Source organism: Gasterosteus aculeatus, chromosome X (genome assembly GCF_964276395.1).
Source record: "Gasterosteus aculeatus chromosome X, fGasAcu3.hap1.1, whole genome shotgun sequence".
Lineage (NCBI taxonomy): Eukaryota > Metazoa > Chordata > Actinopteri > Perciformes > Gasterosteidae > Gasterosteus > Gasterosteus aculeatus.
In genome coordinates this window covers 16655306-16671772 of record NC_135698.1, presented here as the reverse complement: position 1 = coordinate 16671772, position 16467 = coordinate 16655306, and the positions used below count along the sequence as shown (strand labels likewise).

At 47.8% G+C, this 16467-nt stretch overlaps 2 protein-coding genes across 2 annotated transcripts; both read right to left on the bottom strand.

Moving 5' to 3' along the window:
• Positions 1–179: 179 nt before the first annotated feature.
• Positions 180–4326, bottom strand: fem1b (fem-1 homolog b). Its single transcript, XM_040162244.2, has 2 exons — positions 3336–4326; positions 180–2960 (listed from the first exon to the last, which is right to left on the bottom strand). Exons 1-2 carry the CDS (start codon positions 3581–3583, stop codon positions 1325–1327), a joined length of 1884 nt encoding a protein of 627 aa, XP_040018178.1. The 5' UTR covers positions 3584–4326; the 3' UTR covers positions 180–1324.
• Positions 4327–13650: 9324 nt separating this feature from the next.
• rxfp3.3b (relaxin family peptide receptor 3.3b) lies at positions 13651–15930 on the bottom strand. Its single transcript, XM_040163896.2, has one exon. It carries the CDS (start codon positions 15752–15754, stop codon positions 14591–14593), a length of 1164 nt encoding a protein of 387 aa, XP_040019830.1. The 5' UTR covers positions 15755–15930; the 3' UTR covers positions 13651–14590.
• Between the last annotated feature and the right edge of the window lie 537 nt (positions 15931–16467).

The window sequence follows — 16467 nt, the reverse complement described above, 5'->3', positions numbered from 1 at the left end:
ATGCCTGTGTGTGAATCCTCTTCCCTGCAGAGATAAAAACTTACTCAATAAAAGATTTCCAATAAGAGGCATGTGATCAGAACCTGCTTAAAGACGTCACACAATAAAACCAATCAGTTCCGGCCAGAGCAGCTCGTTGGAGAATCGTTGACTCAGAATAAAAGAACAGGAGGATGATGGAGGATGCAGACAGACCTTTAATTTGACAGCATTCACTCCGCAGGAAGTACATTACAGCTGACGCCCTCAGAAGAGAATCTTTGGCTTCATTTCAGCCACAGAAAAAAAAAAAAAAAAAAACATTAAAACATTTCCAGCTCCACCAGGACAGAAACCATAAGAATAAGCTTGTGATTGGCCTATTACGGTCCAGGAGGAGCTCTGTTTAAATGGGCCTAAGAAGGAGCCCTCCAGAGAGGATGCAGAGCCACTAGGAACTCCAAAGAGCTGAGGAAGAAGCAGATAGCAAGTTAAGAAGTTTACTGAAGACGAATGAGCAGAACCAGGCTCCGCTCCGATGATCCTCCACGCTGGATCTACAGAGAAAGAAGCTCCTGCTTTTTGGACTTCGGCATTCGATTTTCTGTTTTCTTTCTGGGTTTAAAAATCATATTTCAGGAGGCATTTCAGGCAAACAGAGAAACAATAAAATGTAAAAAGAACAAAATGGAGCAGAACCAAATTCAAACAGGACACTCGCAGTGAATAAATAAAACAGTTAAGTCCAATAAGGTCCATCATTTAAAATAAATTTTTAAAAAAAAGAAAAAAAAAAGCTTCATACAGACTTAAAAGAAAGTTCTATTTCCATCACATCAACTTGTAAGCTCATGTTATTTCTCTCCAGATGTAAACGACCACGACATCATTGCTTATTAAGACAAATAATTAAAACTTTAAAAAAAAGAAAAGGATTTCAACAATCATAGCTTCGTGCTCAGATACAGGTTTTTCAAAATAAAAGCTCAATAGTGTATCTGACGGAATATTTGCTCTGTGTTTTTAACAACGTGCACAAGGCTCAAAGGAGGAAGACGTGGTTATTGATCTGTGAGGAGGAACACCAAGTCGCAGTTATTATCTGCCATTTAATACAGAGAAGCAGATGAGTCCAGTGAAAGCTAGTGTGTGTGTGTCAGGGACAGAATCACAGTAAGATTGTGGCTCCATCATCACAGAGATAAGGCAAAACAGGAAACAGCTCTCTGGCGTCTCTCCGAAGTAAAATTCAAACTAAAAAAAAAGCAACCAAGCATTATTATAAAAAGGCTCAAAAACTTGATTTGTTAGAAAACGATAAAAAAAAGCGTGGCGGCATGCGTCCTCAGTGGAACTCCACAAACTCCTCCAGCGTCTTGGGGATCTGGTCGCGGTAGCAGATATGGTGCCGGCGCACGGCGCGTGCCGCCAGGCACTTGAGGCTCATCTTCATCTGTGTCTTCAGCAGGATCTCCGACACGCCTGTGGTGCTCTTGTCCAGCGGCGTCTTCTTCTGCTTGTTGGTCCGGTCGGTGTGGGCGCCGGCCTCCACCAGGCTGATGATGATGGCATGCAGCGTGAGGAAGTCGCTGATGGGCCGGTTATACTGCACGATGACGTGCAGCGGCGTGTTGCCCTCGTGGTCCGTGGCGTTAACAGAGGCGCCGCAGTCCAGCAGCAGCTTGGTGACCTGCGCGCTGGGGAAGCTGCACACGTCGTTGGTGTGGAAGTCGTCCACCGGCGTGCTGGAGCTGATGGCCAGGTGCAGCAGCGAGGAGCCCTCACGGGAGCGCGGGTCCAGCTGGATCAGGTCGTAGATGTGCTTGTTGATGCGAGCGCGCGCCTCCTCGCCGCAGGTCGTCTTTGTGGAGATGCAAGTCAGGTAGAGGAAGGTGAAGACGTTGGACTCGTAGTTGTCCACAGCCTGCGGCTGCTCAGCCTCGGCCGCTGTGTCCACACGTGCCATGCTGCGCTGGATCTCCAGCACGCTGCAGCTCAGCACCTGCTCCACAGCGGAGGCCGGCACCGCCTCCTTCAGGTGCACCATCTGGGAGAAGACCTGGGCGAAGCGCAGCAGGTCCTTGTGCGTGTTGCGGTTGCCCTTTTGTCGCAGCCGCAGTGCGTGCAGCCACAGCTTGATGCACTGCTCAAACTCCATGTTGTCGGCGTAGACGGCGCCGCGGTAGATGATTGGGTGAGACACGTCGATGTTGTCCGAGCCCAGCACCCGCTCCCGGATCATCAGGCCCTCCATGTGCAGGGCGTCTCGGTCCACCCGGATGGCCTCCAGCTCCCGGAGGGTCTGGCACTCGGCGCGGCCTCCGTACGCCTCGATGGCGGGGGGCAGCTCCTTGGCGGGGACACGCTCCGGGTCGCGGTGGCGCTCCGCCATGGCCATGTGCAGGTAGTGGTAGGTCCTCTGGATGTCGTAGTTCTCGCGGTCGTTAGCGAACGAGGCGCCGAGCAGCTCCAGCGCCTCAATGCGGCTGCACGGGTCGCAGTCGGCGTGCGCCAGCAGCAGCTCCACCACGTCCGCCTTGCAGCTCTCCGCCGCCACCTTCAGCGGCGTCATGCCGTGCCCGTTGACCACCATGCTGGCCCGGCAGCGCACAAGCTCCTTCACGATCTCCAGGTGGCCCGCCTCGGCGGCGAAGTGCAGGGCAGTGGCGCCGCAGTGGGCCTTGGCATTGGGGTCCGCCCCCTGCTCCAGCAGGAAGGCCACCACGTCGGCGTGGCCCTTGTAGGCGGCGATCATCAGGCAGGTGTTGTTGTACTTGTTGGTGATGCGGATGTCAGCGTGGTGCTCCACCAGGTAGTGCACGATGTCCAGGCGGCCATCGAAGCAGGCGGCGCGCAGAGGGGTGGAGTTTGTGATGGTGGTGTGGTTGACATTGGCACGGTGGCTCAGCAGAAGGCGCACCACCTCGAAGTGACCGGCCCCCGCCGCGCACCACAGCGCCGTGGCCCCGTCGATGACATAGCTGAGGGACGGAGGGGGAGACGGTCAGGACCTGATCTGAGATCTGTTTCACCAGAGCATCTCTATGGGGGAACATTACTACTTACTCAGTTACATATTAAAATACTTAAAGGGGTCCGAAACAGCTGGTTTCTGTGGTGACCCTCATTTACATAGATATTAGCTGCTCAGTTTTGTTAGTAAAAAAAAAAAAAACATTGGATAGTTTACTTAAATATTAAAAGGTGTCTCATAAAAATACGTTTGATTAAACAAACTAAAATGTTTCTGTCTTGATAAATACTTCAAATGTACAAATAATTCTACATCTACCAATAGTTGAGCAAAACAAAGAATGAAGCCACGGAGAGTAACGCGTCCCGTCGTTACGGCTCACCCGTCGAAGCGCACCGTGCCGGTCTGCTCGGTGTCCACCTTGTAGTGGTCCACCAGCAGCCGGACCACCTTGTCGTGTCCGTTGCGGGCCGCGATAATCAGCGGCGTGGACCTCTGCCCGGCCACCTGCGTGACGTGGCCCAGCAGGTAGCGCACCTCGGCATCCGGGTGGTTGTGGAGCAGCGCGGCCAGGGTCAAGACGCGGCCCTCGCTGGCCGCCTTGTACACGTAGCCGGCCAGAGACTCCATCCGAGCCCGGCACGGCGCGGCGCGGACCCCGGCTCCCCTCGCAACTGGCGCCCGCGGTGTCCACTCGTCCGGAGCGAGGCGCCTCCCATTAAAATGTCCAAACCCGCCCCAGTGCACGCATGAAAGGGGAATCTTCTCCGTAATGGCCCCGGGGCTGGGAGGAGGAGGACGGGTGGTTCTTGTCGTTTCGACGGAACGAGGCTCCGGTAACGAGGGCCCAGCTCCGGGGTTCCCTGTGCCCGGGGTGCCGCGGAGCTAGCCGGTTAGCTCGCGTGCTAATGTCGCGAGCTGGTGGGCGAACCGCCGCTCGGAGGCTCCGGGTTCCCTAAAACAAACTTCGAGTACTTCGTGGAAGTAGGAACCAGTCTCTGGGTCTGGTCTCCGTGTAAAACGTTGGAAAAACTTAAAAGATTTAAATCTCAAACAGACACTTTCACCTTCTGAATCTAGTCATCTGCCCGGAAGTTAGTGTGCACCGTAAAAACACCTCCGACAGGAACTTCCTGCATCCCACATGTGTTCCACTTCTTCTTCTTTAGGTTTGATATAGCGTATCGCAACGAACTCGACTAGGTGCATACCGCCACCTACTGTACCGTAGTGTGCAGATTCAGGGCAAAGCCTTCAAGATGTTTCTTTCTGTGTTGTATTTTCGATACTTCATAATGACATGTTCCACGTCTTCAGTCTCGTTGCAAATATTGCAAATATTTCTTGTAGGCCTATGTTCTTTGTTATTGTACGTGCTGTGTTTTTGTTTTAATATAGAGCACATGGAACCAGAGTCCAGTTTTATGTATTCATGACGCAGTGAATAAAGCTGATTCTGACACCTCAACTACAACTTTCTGCGGTTCAATTAACTTTTTCTGCAAGTCAAACATGGGAAAGTTAAATAAGGACATGTTCACACTGCACCTGTTAGCCTGGAGCTAATGAAGCTAACCTTGACTAGCTCAGGACCTCCTGGCGTTGATTTCACCCCCCTAGACAGTTCAAGCCGTGCTGAACTCCGTCTCTGGTAGAATCTGCTCTCTAATTGGAACGGAATCACCTTTTTCTACGACAACATATTAACACATCTACACATTGTGAGATGCATGTAGTGGTAAAACATGTTGTAAACATTTGTCTGGTGCCAAAAGCCAGGTCTCAAGTGTTTGACCCTGATGTGTAGAGACAGAAATATTTAGGGTTTGCAGCTGTGTCTGGAGAAGGGGGTTAACTTGCTGTCACAGACCCTCGATCAAAGGAGCATTGTGTGTTACCCTCAGCTTCACCCGAGTTCTTATCTCAACTTGATTTATGGCTTCTCATAACGGGCACTGAGAACGGTCTTGGTATAAAAACTCGTTTAAACGCGTTTTTACTGCTCGGAGACGCCATTACACAGAATGCTGGAATACGTACTGGTGTGCTTGACCTCCTGCTTGCAAGCAATAGTTAGAGCCAGATATCTGCGGAGAATTGTTCATGTAATCTTTTTCTCTTCTAAATAAATGTTAACTTTTTGACTTTAATTGATCAACGTGCTGGATCCTTCTCATCAACCAACTCGGGGGGATCGGAGATCCTGACAACAGCTGCATCTGAATACGGACGCTGCTCCTTCTGTTGGTTTTGAGGGCTTCTACAATGGAAGATGGTTAGCAGAAAAATTGCCTCCCGAGCTCGCAAGAGGCTGCGTAATAACCTCCTCCGCACTCTTTGAAATTTACCCAATTACCCACTCGTCTTACTGGACAGCTTGGAAGAGCTTCCACAACTGATACCAAGTAACCTTCCCGCCTTAACGTTGGAAGCCATGTTCTCCCTGGCCTTTTTTGGATTCCTCAGATGCTCAGAGTTTACCGCCTCAACCCTCACCTTCAATGCACGCCGCCATGCCTGCATATCTGACTTCTGGATGGTGTTTTCTTTCGGAATACACCATGACATTCTAATTAAAGCAAACAAAAACCAACCAATCAGGCCGACCGACACCTTACTTCAAGATACAGTCACCCCTGAGTCCATTCGAAACCCTTTCCACGTACTTGCAGCTCCGGCAATCGCACAGAATCTGGCGAAGTAGCCACCAGATTCTGGTTCCACCAGCACTTCCGCCACATTCTCTCCTTGTCTGGCATTTATCCCACTTTGTATTCCGGACACTCCTTTAAAATCGGCGCCGCTACCACAGCCTCCCGTAATGGCAGCCCAGAACACCTCATCCAAATCATGGGCTGCTGGTCCTCACAAGCTTACCACTGCTACATCTGTTCGGATCTCAAGGATCACCATGACGACGACCACTTCCTCTCTATAGTCCGTGGCTTATTTCTGAATTGGTTATCTGCAAAGGAGTTGGACACCATTTGGAGGGAAAATGCCTTTTTACTGCAGTACAGTTGAAATGACTCCGCATAATTCAGCAGAGCCGAGTGTGAGTCATAGACGAGCCGCTTAGGTATCGCAATATATCGCAATATACAGTATGTGTAGATATCATTTGAAATATACACACCTCAATACCTCAGTTTCAAGTCAATCTTTAATTCAGTTTTCTTCCTGGAGGGAAATACCCAGAAACAGCAGTGATGTCTTTGTAATATATCTTTTTATTGTGATATTTATTATTCCTGTGTTTTCATTAAGATCTGTTATATTTGACTTTCTCTTGTGTTATCTTCGGATAAAATTCATTTGAGTAAGTCTGAAGGGGAAATTTCCGAATAATGAGCTGCTCCCAGTTTCCACTAATCCCGTTTATTCAACATGTTTGAACTGTCACCATCTTATCGGACTGCTCCGCTCTTTACATTCTGGTTTACTGCTTCTCTGTTTGAACAACTTATTTCACATTCAGTGATAGCAAGGTTTCCACCTGCGGCCTCCTCATTTCTCCTGCTCGGATCAATGAGGCGAATCAATAAACCTCCTGTCTGCCCATCTGTCCAGTAAAAGGCTGCATGTACCCCACCAGATTTGGGCAGAGAGCTGAACTTCTCCACCTTCCTGAGCATCATGCAACCAGCTGCTCCAGCAGGAGGCGCCAGAGGCGGAAATCCTGGAGGCCATGAGGATGGTGGACATGGAGGAGAGGGGCTTCATCCCGGCTCCCGAGCTGAGAGCCAAGCTCACGAGGCTCGGGGAGAAGCTGACAGACCGGGAGGATGAGGGCGGCTGTACACACATAGACACACACGCCTATACCACCATCAGGGGACTGTCATGCTACTGGCCTCTGTCTGTCTCTGTCTCTCTCTGGCTCGATTAGGCTTTAAAAGACTGGACAGACACAGATTTGTCTGATGTCTTTCTTCTGTATCATTATCATTAGGTCTTCAGAGCTTTTATGAAAATCCTTTTTTTCCAATCCTTATTTACGACTCATTGATTAACGGTGATAAACGGTGATGTTTTGTGAACGCAGCATGAGTCTCCTCAGCTGAACATGCACAGATAACGAGTTTCCTGTTTCCTCACACACGCTTTGATTGACAGCCATGTTTCTGTTGTCAGTAGACGAGCTGCTGTTGGAGCCGACAGGCGGGTCCACTGTGAGAACTCGCTCCTCTGCAAAGCGCTAACATCCTCATCCTCATCATCTTCATTACATTACATGTCATTTAGCTGATGCTTTTATCCAAAGCGACTTACAATAAGTGCATTCAACCATAGGGACACAAACCCAGAAGAACAAAAAATAAAAAAATTCAATTTCATCAAATAAGCCAATTTACAATTTGCTATAGATGGCGTTATAAGTACAATTTAAGTGCTACAATTTGTTAGTCATTTAGTCGAGGTAGAGTCTGAAGAGGTGTGTCTTTAGTTTGCGGCAGAAGATGTGAAGGCTCTCTGTGGTCCTGGTGTCTTCAGAGAGCTCGTTCCACCATTTTGGAGCAAGGACAGGAAAGAGTCGAGATCTAGTCGAGTGTTTTGCTCTCAGTGAGGGAGGGACGAGTAGTTTTGCAGATGCAGAGCGGAGAGTGCGAGTCGGGATTGACCATGTCCTGGATGTAAGCTGGACCCGATCCATTCACAGCATAGTACCAATGTTTTGAGTAGTGAGCGTAGTGTGGGAGAATTTAGGAAGGTTAAAGACCAGTCGAGCTGCTGCATTCTGGATGAGCTGCAGAGGTTGAATGGCGGTGGCAGGGAGACCTGCAGGAGAAAGTTACAAATAGTCAAAGCGGGAGATGACAAGAGCCTGAATCAGGGGACGTGTTCTCCTGATGCAACGTGATCTCCAAAACCTGTTCGTAAAAATGTATACGAAAATCTTGAACATACAAATTCGTAACAATACATAGGAACTGCGGTGGTTAACCACGCCCCTTGAGTGAACAACATGGCGGACCATGTCGGATTCTTGAGTGAACGTCTCTCCGCCATGTTGGATTTTTTATTATTATTATTATTCTATTCTTACAAGTTAACATTGATTTCGCGTTACAAATGCAATCATAACACGTTTATTTTACATTGTTAGACTTCACAAAGTGTGTTTACGGGGTGCAGGTCCCCATTCACTTTGAATAGGGTGACGTCATCAGTTGCAGTCCGTATTTATTTCGTATGTATCACTACGAAATTTGTATGTTCAAGATTTTCGTATACATTTTTACGAACAGGTTTTGGAGATCAGGCTGCCTGATGTTGTAGAGCGTGTATCTACAGGATCGTGTTGTCGCAGTAATATTGGGAGTCAGGGAGAGTTGGCTGTCGAGAGTCACGCCGAGGTTCCTAGCAGTCAAAGTCGCTGTCAACACGGAGTTGCCAAAGTTGACCGTCAGGTCCTGGGTAGGAGAATCTTTTCCCGGAAATAGAAGTAGTTCAGTCTTGTCGGGGTTGATTTTCAGATGGTGGGCGGACATCCACTGAGAGATGTCAGTCAGACAGGCAGAGTCAGTCAGCACTGACTCTGCCTGTCAGGTGCCAGGTGGCGGCACTGTCAGTCAGTGCCGCCACCTGGGTGTCTGAGGGAGGGAAGGAGAGAATTAGTTGGGTGACATCGGCATAACTGTGGTAGGAGAAGCCATGCAAGCGAATGACAGCGCCGAGAGAGTTGGCGTAGAGCGAGAAGAGCAGGGGACCCAGGGCGGAACCCTGAGTGGTAAGAGGACAAGGTTCTGCCATCATCAGCATCATCATCATTATTATTTTAGATATTAATCATATTACTGTACTCATAAACCAACATTACCCTCTCCTTAAGTCTTTGTGCTCTCCCTCCCCACAGGCTTCTGTAGATGGTGGTTCTATCTGATGGTGGTTGCCCCTGCAGTGGTCCTGCTGTGCGCCTGGCTTACTACTCACAATTACTTGAATCATTTTTGTCATAGGAATTGAATGTATTATATATTGTTCATTCTGTACACATGGCATCCATTGTAGTCGGTCCATCCCGGGAGTGGGATCCCTCCTCTGACGTTCTCCCTAAGGTTTCTTCCCTTTTTTCCCTCTTGGAAGGGTTTTTTCATTTTTTGGGGAGTTTTTCCTGTGCAGATGGTGGGTTTCGGGACAGAGGATGTCATATGTGTACAGACTGTAAAGCCCTCTGAGGCAAATTTGTAATTTGCGATTTTGGTCTATACAAAATAAAATGAATTGAATTGAATTGAAAGGTTCCAACACAGATCCTCTCCAGGTTCCTGAAGGGAGGAAATAAGGATCTGGTGGTTGACTGTGTCAAATGCAGCAGAGAGGTCCAGAAGGATGAGAACAGAGGCGTCTCTAGCAGTGTGGAGTTGCTCTGAGACAGCAAGGAGAGCAGTCTCTGTGGAATGGCCTGCCTTGAAGCCTGACTGACCACCAGAAATACATTTAACAAATTACCCGTGAACGCGTTCAATGAAATGACGCTTTGAAGCATTTAACTCGTGCACTGAAGCACGTTTAATAAAGGCACATCAGAGGAGTTCAGAGATGATTATTTGTTAGACCTCTCCAGAGTCACCACATCTCGTCTCGTCTGCCCGGCGACACATTTGTTCAGTAAACAGAGTCATTTCGTGAAGGGGAAGATTTATTTTGTCGTAAACTAAGCGGGCTGCTTCCTGGCGGAGGTCCATCAGCAAAGGAGAGGGACAGAAGCTTCCTCGCTGGATCTTCGGGTCTCACGTGATCTCTCAGAGAGAGCACGGATTACAGCAGTTCTGTTTTGCTGTGAACACGTCCTTATCCCATCACCGCTGAGCGCCTCCTCTGACCTCATTAATGCTGATTACGGGTTGCTCGTCAGCTGAGCTCATCCGGGCGCCACAGTAGCAGACGTGGATTCCCTTGTGGATTTATCAGAGCTTAGGTAGTTAGTCAGAAATAACAGGTTTCCTGCTGTCCATCTTTCATTACCAAACATTATTAATTAGTAAACAATTAGTTAGTAAACAATCTCTGTGGTAAACAAAGCTTTGTGATTGCTCTCAATGAGTGATAGAAGACTTGTAACCAGTGTTGGGAGTAATATTACAAGTAATGCATTACTGTAATTCCACTACTTTTCCACTAAATTAACGCAGTTACAATTACTGAAATTGAAATGAGTTTGTTACTCGCGTTACTCTCTTTTGTGACGCGAAGCGGAGGGCCGGCAAATAGTAAGTAAATAGCTGCCTGTCAGCACAAAATAGTTGTGGCCACCAAACGTTGTGTGTCACAGAATAGTCGGCGTACGTGCACGTAAACAGCATTGCGTCGCTCATGACGAAAGAGCGGAGGCCCGCAGATGCTGCAGGCGCCGCTCCACGCAAACAACCACGGCTCCACTTTACACGGACTGCAGTGCAGCCGATAAACCGGGCAGAGCTGAATAGATTGATTGCTCGCTATTTTGAAGATGAGATGCATCCTGTCAACTGTCGAGTCAGTTGCCTTCAGGCAAATGACTGAAACAGTTATTTTGTATTAAGTTAAGTATTCAAAAGGACTTTTGTACTACTGCTTGATTTGAAGGCCTGTTGCCCTGTTGATTACCATTAATAGGTCTAAAAAATATGTTTATTGTGTTTGACTGTTCAGTACTATTTATATTCATTACATTTAAAAAGCAGACATAAAAGTAACTTAAAAGTTACTTTCCAGAGTAACTAATTACTTTTGATACACAGTAACTGGTAAGTAATTCAATTACCTTTTTAAAAGAAGTAACTAGTAACTGTAACTAAATACTCATTTTCAGTAACTTGCCCAACACTGCTTGTAAACACAGGACCTTCACCGAGGAGAGCGGTGTATGTTTGTGTTAGTTTATCTCAGTATTTTAAGCACAACCTTTAACCGAGGGATTAAAAGACCTAAAATATGTTACGAGCAGTCTAAATGAGTTTGTTCTCACACTCCAGAAATCTGCTACAGGAGTTCTGCTTCATAGCTTCACAGCTTCATACCTCTCTAGGTTCTGAAGGATCCTCTCTAGAGTAGGGCTGCAACAACAAATCGATGAAATCGATAAAAAAATGATTATTTTGAAATGTGTTGGCAACGAATTTCATTATCCGTTGTGCTGAGCTGAGCCGACGTAGAGGAAAGAGCAGCCAGCAGTTGTTGTGAGTCACATGACGCAGGCAGAGAAGAGAAAGGCTGGCGCTGCGTCTGCTTTTTTTCGCGCCGTTTTGTCGCGTGTTACGAAGCAATTCACCGCCAGAACACTAGGTGGAGTAACGTTTTTGGTCCAAGACTGTCTTTGTGTGTGGAAGTCGTTGGTTTGTTTATTTACTCCGACGTTTGCGGAGATCTCCCTCCATGAATCAGAGGCCATCCGTGCGTCCTTATAGTCCGCCAATGACGGGTTGTAGATGGTCATATTTCCGTATTTCTTCTGACAAAAACTTTTCAATCTGATTCATTCTCTCGTCAAAAATCTTCCTTTTAAAAATAGCGGTATTATGAAACCGCTAATGTGAGACTCCGGAAAGGATGTAGTTAGCAGACCAATCACAGCCTTGCGTGAGGCTTGCGTAGCTTTTGACGCTAGTCTAGAAAAATTGGAACCCGCAAGAAGGGATAAAAAAGCATGCAAGGGGCACGCAAGAGGCTCTTGCGTCTGTGTGTCCTTGTTTCTCTCTGAAAACGCAGAACCACAGGCTTTAGCTGTCCAAGGTGTGCGAGCATTTCACAATAAATAAACCAAAAAAGTGTCAATGGCAAAATATGCAAAGTCAACGTAACATGGCACGGGAGCACTAAGTTTTGACGTGAGGAACGTAAGAAGCCTCCAGCAGGCAAGAAGCTACCGCTAGCTCGCTAATTATAGCAGTAAAGCAGCTAGCAAGACTAAGACACGTTTTTATTTACTCGCCTTTTTTGGACCATTCATTTTTCAATCTGTTGTCGCCATGTTTGTACATACCTCACCATGCCTTTACATTTGGTACATGAGACCCTAAGCAATGACAGATCAGTTCGTCGTCGGTGCACAAGAACCACCGCGGCACCGCTGTGGGCGTTCTGGGTTCGTGGATGACGTCACCATGACGCGTTAATATCTGCCGGTCTGTTGTCTGTCAGCTGCATGCGAATTTAGGGGGAAACGGTATTGTGACTTCGTCAACCACCAACATGTTCGTCTCGTCTCGTTAACGAAAGTCAGAATAGATTTAGTCATAGTTTTTATTTTTTTTAAGATTGTTTTCGTCTCGTCTTAGTCTCGTCCTAGTCATGGAAAAAAGGTTCGTTAACGAACATTTTTCGTCATAGTTTTCGCCAACGAAATTAACACTGTTGTGTGCGTGTTAATGTGTGTGTGTGTGTGTGTGTGTGTGTGTGTGTGAGAGAGAGACTGTGTGTCAGTATTGTGTGTGTGTGTGTGTGTGTGTGTGTGTGTGTGTGTGTGTGCGCGTGCGTGCGTGATAACAGCCTGCTGCCTGGTTTCCTGCAGCTTTTATGCTGCAGACGAACGGACGACCAAAGTCCACCTGAAGGTTTATAGGCTGGAGGGTCTTTACGTAAGCAGCCGCTCTTTGTTCCGTGCTGATGTCCTCCTGATGTCCACTTGGTGTCCTCCTGACGCTCTTCTATTAGGGCCTCTTTGCGAAGGAGAAATAACGAGGCACGTGTTTTTATGGTCAGATTCAGGTTCATCAGAAGGGTTATGCTCACAGGTGATCTCGCCTCTTTATTTTAGCTCAAATTGTCCTTTTTCAGTTAAATCGCTTTGTGTCTAATGCTTAATGTCTAATTCTAATGTCTAACTTTACGAGAGGACCACGTATGTTTCTGGCTCTGATGCTTGTTTGGACAATAGCAGATCGACTTGTTGGTTCAGGGAGTGTTCTTTAGGAAACTATTCACAGACAGGTTTGATCTTCTTTTCCTCCAACAGATGTGCACAAAGTGAAGAACATCTGCACCGCGTTCTTGTGTGTGTGTCTTGGAAAGAAGTCAAAATCACGACCAGCCTCGGACTGACTTCACAGAAATGAACAGAACCCGAAACCGAAAGAAGGAAATACATGAGAAAATAAAACCATTCATTTTCATTCATCAAAGACATGTAAATGTTTATTACACACACGTTTTACATAAATACAGTTCACTAAATGAAAACTCGTGCAAAGTGACGTAGTTTAGAGTTTTGTTCCAAACTTTCCAGACTCTCAATCCGTCTGAATCCTGATTGCTCGGCAGAAACCATGGCAACCAAAATCCAAATAACTTTTTTTCTAATGAGGAAATTAACGTCTGTTATTTGTGTTTTAATGTGAAACTTTCATTCAGCATTTGTAGCTTTTCTTTAAAAAATTACATAATTCTTTGTGAATTTATGTTGAAGTTTATCCACGTAATCACGAGCGAGAACGAGTAAAGAGCAATAACCCTTCAGATGGTTTAATCACATGACTTTTCTTCAAAAACAGTCCTGTGTCCTCTGACTTGTGTCACTTTTGTTGAGATATCGTACCGTTGTGTGAGCAAAATAGAGATTTTTAAATCTCCTGTTAAATAAAAATATATTTGTAGTAATAGGATCCACATTTTTCAGAAATTTGATTTTTTTGTAGTCAAACTGATGCAAATTGATGACTAAATACAGCCTTTTTTCAAACTTAACTATCAAACATTCACTTTTTCCGGGTTCTTGCTTTTCTTTCTCTTTTTCATAAATATTTGGGTTTTAAGTTTGAACCAAAGAATCAATTTAAAGATTTCCATTTAACACCCAACACTATTTTATCTGAAAACTGTAAATAATTTAAGTGTTTTCTTCTTTTCACTATTTGTGGCCATGGACTCTGATTTTCTGTGAGCTGCACTGACATTGACTGTCAGTGCTCAGCAGTGACGTGTACACTGCCCGCATGAGGAACATGGACTCAAACTGAATGTAACCTTTAAACTGTCTCACTGAACATCTGTAAAGCAGAATACATTTACATACACACGTGTTTTCATCTCCTCTGATAAACGGCAGCATGTTTCCAGCAGAGTCAGACTGCAGCAACACTTGACTCAATGTCAGTAAATCCGAACCCCTGAACGCATCACAGCCTGCTGCCCCTTCGCCTATTTACTCTCAAAAGACATCGTCTTTTAAACTCACACTGCCTTTTTTAAATGCATGTATTCATTCAGTCACTCAAGCACGAACATTTGACACAGCAGCCACACAAAAACAATAATAATCCACAGAATAAAGCTCGAGACCGCAGCTGGATCCTCCATGCGGCGGGATGAGAGCCGGACGTCGGGGTTAGGGTCTCTTCAGAGGACGGATTCATAGTAGAGAAACAAAGTCAGCTTCCAAGACCAAAAAAGCAGCATCCCCGTGGTCGCAGAAGAAGCAGGAAACGCAGCACATGGTTTTTACGCACATATGCGCAATTTACGCACAAGTATTTCTCTCCCATTTCACACGTTTTCGAATCCCATGCAAAGTCTAAAGTAACATGTAACATGGCACGTAAAGCTGTGATGCCTTTAATGGTTTTGTACTGGCGTTGGATTTGGCAGCCCGAATGGATCCGGTAGTGTTTGGTTAAAAGTAATAAAAGAGTATTTAATGAGCGTAAAGAAATGTGCGCGTTACTTGTGCAGCGCGCCAGCGTCGCACTGGTCCGTTAGAATGGACAATCTGCAGTGCTCCGTCTCCACGGTGTTCAGCGGGATGACGACCTGCGTGTCCTCCGGCTCGGCGCGCACCGTCCCGGAGAACGGCCGCAGCGGGCAGCTGTTCGTCCCGCCGGGCGATGAAATCCTCCAGAAGAGATCCTTCATCTTCTTGCGGAACTCGCGGCGCATGAGGCAGTACAGCACCGGGTTCAGGCAGCTATTGGTGTGCGCCAGGCACACGGTCACCGGGTGCACGTACGTGTGCACCATGTAGTACGTCCTGTCCCAGTTGACCACGTTCAATTTCACCAGCACGCCCCAGAAGGTGATGGCGTGGTTGGGCATCCAGCAGATGAAGAAAGAGAGGACGACGATGGTGACCGAGCGGGTCACGCGGGACCTCAGCTTCACCTGGTTGTTGTTCATGCTGCGCAGGCGCACGAAGCGCAGCAGCAGCAGGTAGCACACGCTGACGATCAGCATCGGGAATACAAAAGCCACCAGGATCTTCTGGAGGTGGTACAGCGCCAGCCACGATTGGCCGTCCGGGAATCCCTGCAGGCACAGCCTCTCTCCAGCCACGCTCTTCACCGTGGAGAAAACGGCGGTGGGCAAAGTGGCCGCCGTGGCGGAGACCCAGAGCCCCGCGATCACCCAGCGCACCGGGAACACCCGCCGCCGGGTCCGGTCCTTCAGCGCCGAGGCCACCGACCAGTACCGGGTGACGCTCATGGCGGTGAGGAAGAACACGCTGGCGTACACGTTCATCACCGTCACGGACAGGATGATCTTGCACATGGCGTTTCCAAACGGCCAGCTGAAGTCCATCGCCGTGTCCACCGCCCAGAACGGCAGCGTCAGCACGAACTGGAAGTCTGTGACGGCCAGGTTGAGGATGAACAGGTTGATGCTGGGGCGTTTCTTCCTGCCGCGGCGATCCTTCATCAGGAAGAAGACCAGCAGGTTCCCCGCCAGCCCGGCGGCGCACACCACCGAGTACACGATGGAGATGAGGATGCGCAGGGCCGGGTACGCGTCCGCCGGCACGTCGATGTCGTCCGGCCCGCTGAAGCTGTCGCGTTCCGCAGAGGACCAGTTCCACGAGGACGTGGTGTTGTAGATCAACAGCTCCGCCATGCTCTGCGGTACCACACCGGACCCGAGTCCCGCAGGGCGCGTCACCTACGCCTCCGGAGAAGAGAAGCTTCCCGCAGGAGCAGGTGCGCAGCGCTCATGTTCCCCCCGCAGTGCACGCGTTCTCTCCGGAGCTGCTTCCAGCGCCGCCTGTTTCTGGCTCACTCCGTGCTCCGAGCGCGCGCATCTTACTTAATGCTCTGCTGGTGCACGAGGCCGCGCGTGCCCGACAGAGGGGTGTCATTTTGAAGACCGACGAAGGTTCCAGTTTGCGGATGTTGAACTCCACCTGGTGTGGTTAAAGAGAACATAAAGGGACAGTTCAACGCAGATTCAACGCCACATCTCACCTGCAGACAGTTTATGAATTATGTGTGAGTTCTCAGCTCAGTGACCCAAGAAAGAGCCACAGGAGTAAATCTATGTGTTTGTATGATACAAACTGTGGGTTTAGTTGCCCAACACCCAACTCCCAGTGGGGGACGATCTCCGTCTCAGTCTTTCAATGAGATCTGAACAAACCACAGAATCAAACTGTCAAACTTTTATTTCCCTGGAAGAATCCCTCCGTCTGTCAGTTGGAGCTGTGAATCCCTCACAACTCAACTCCCGTTCTTCAGTAACGACACTTGTTTACTTATTTTACCCCAAACAACAAACCTTTCCTAAACCCTAAATGGTTTAGTTGTCTGAACTGTTTTGGTTTTTTATGAGGC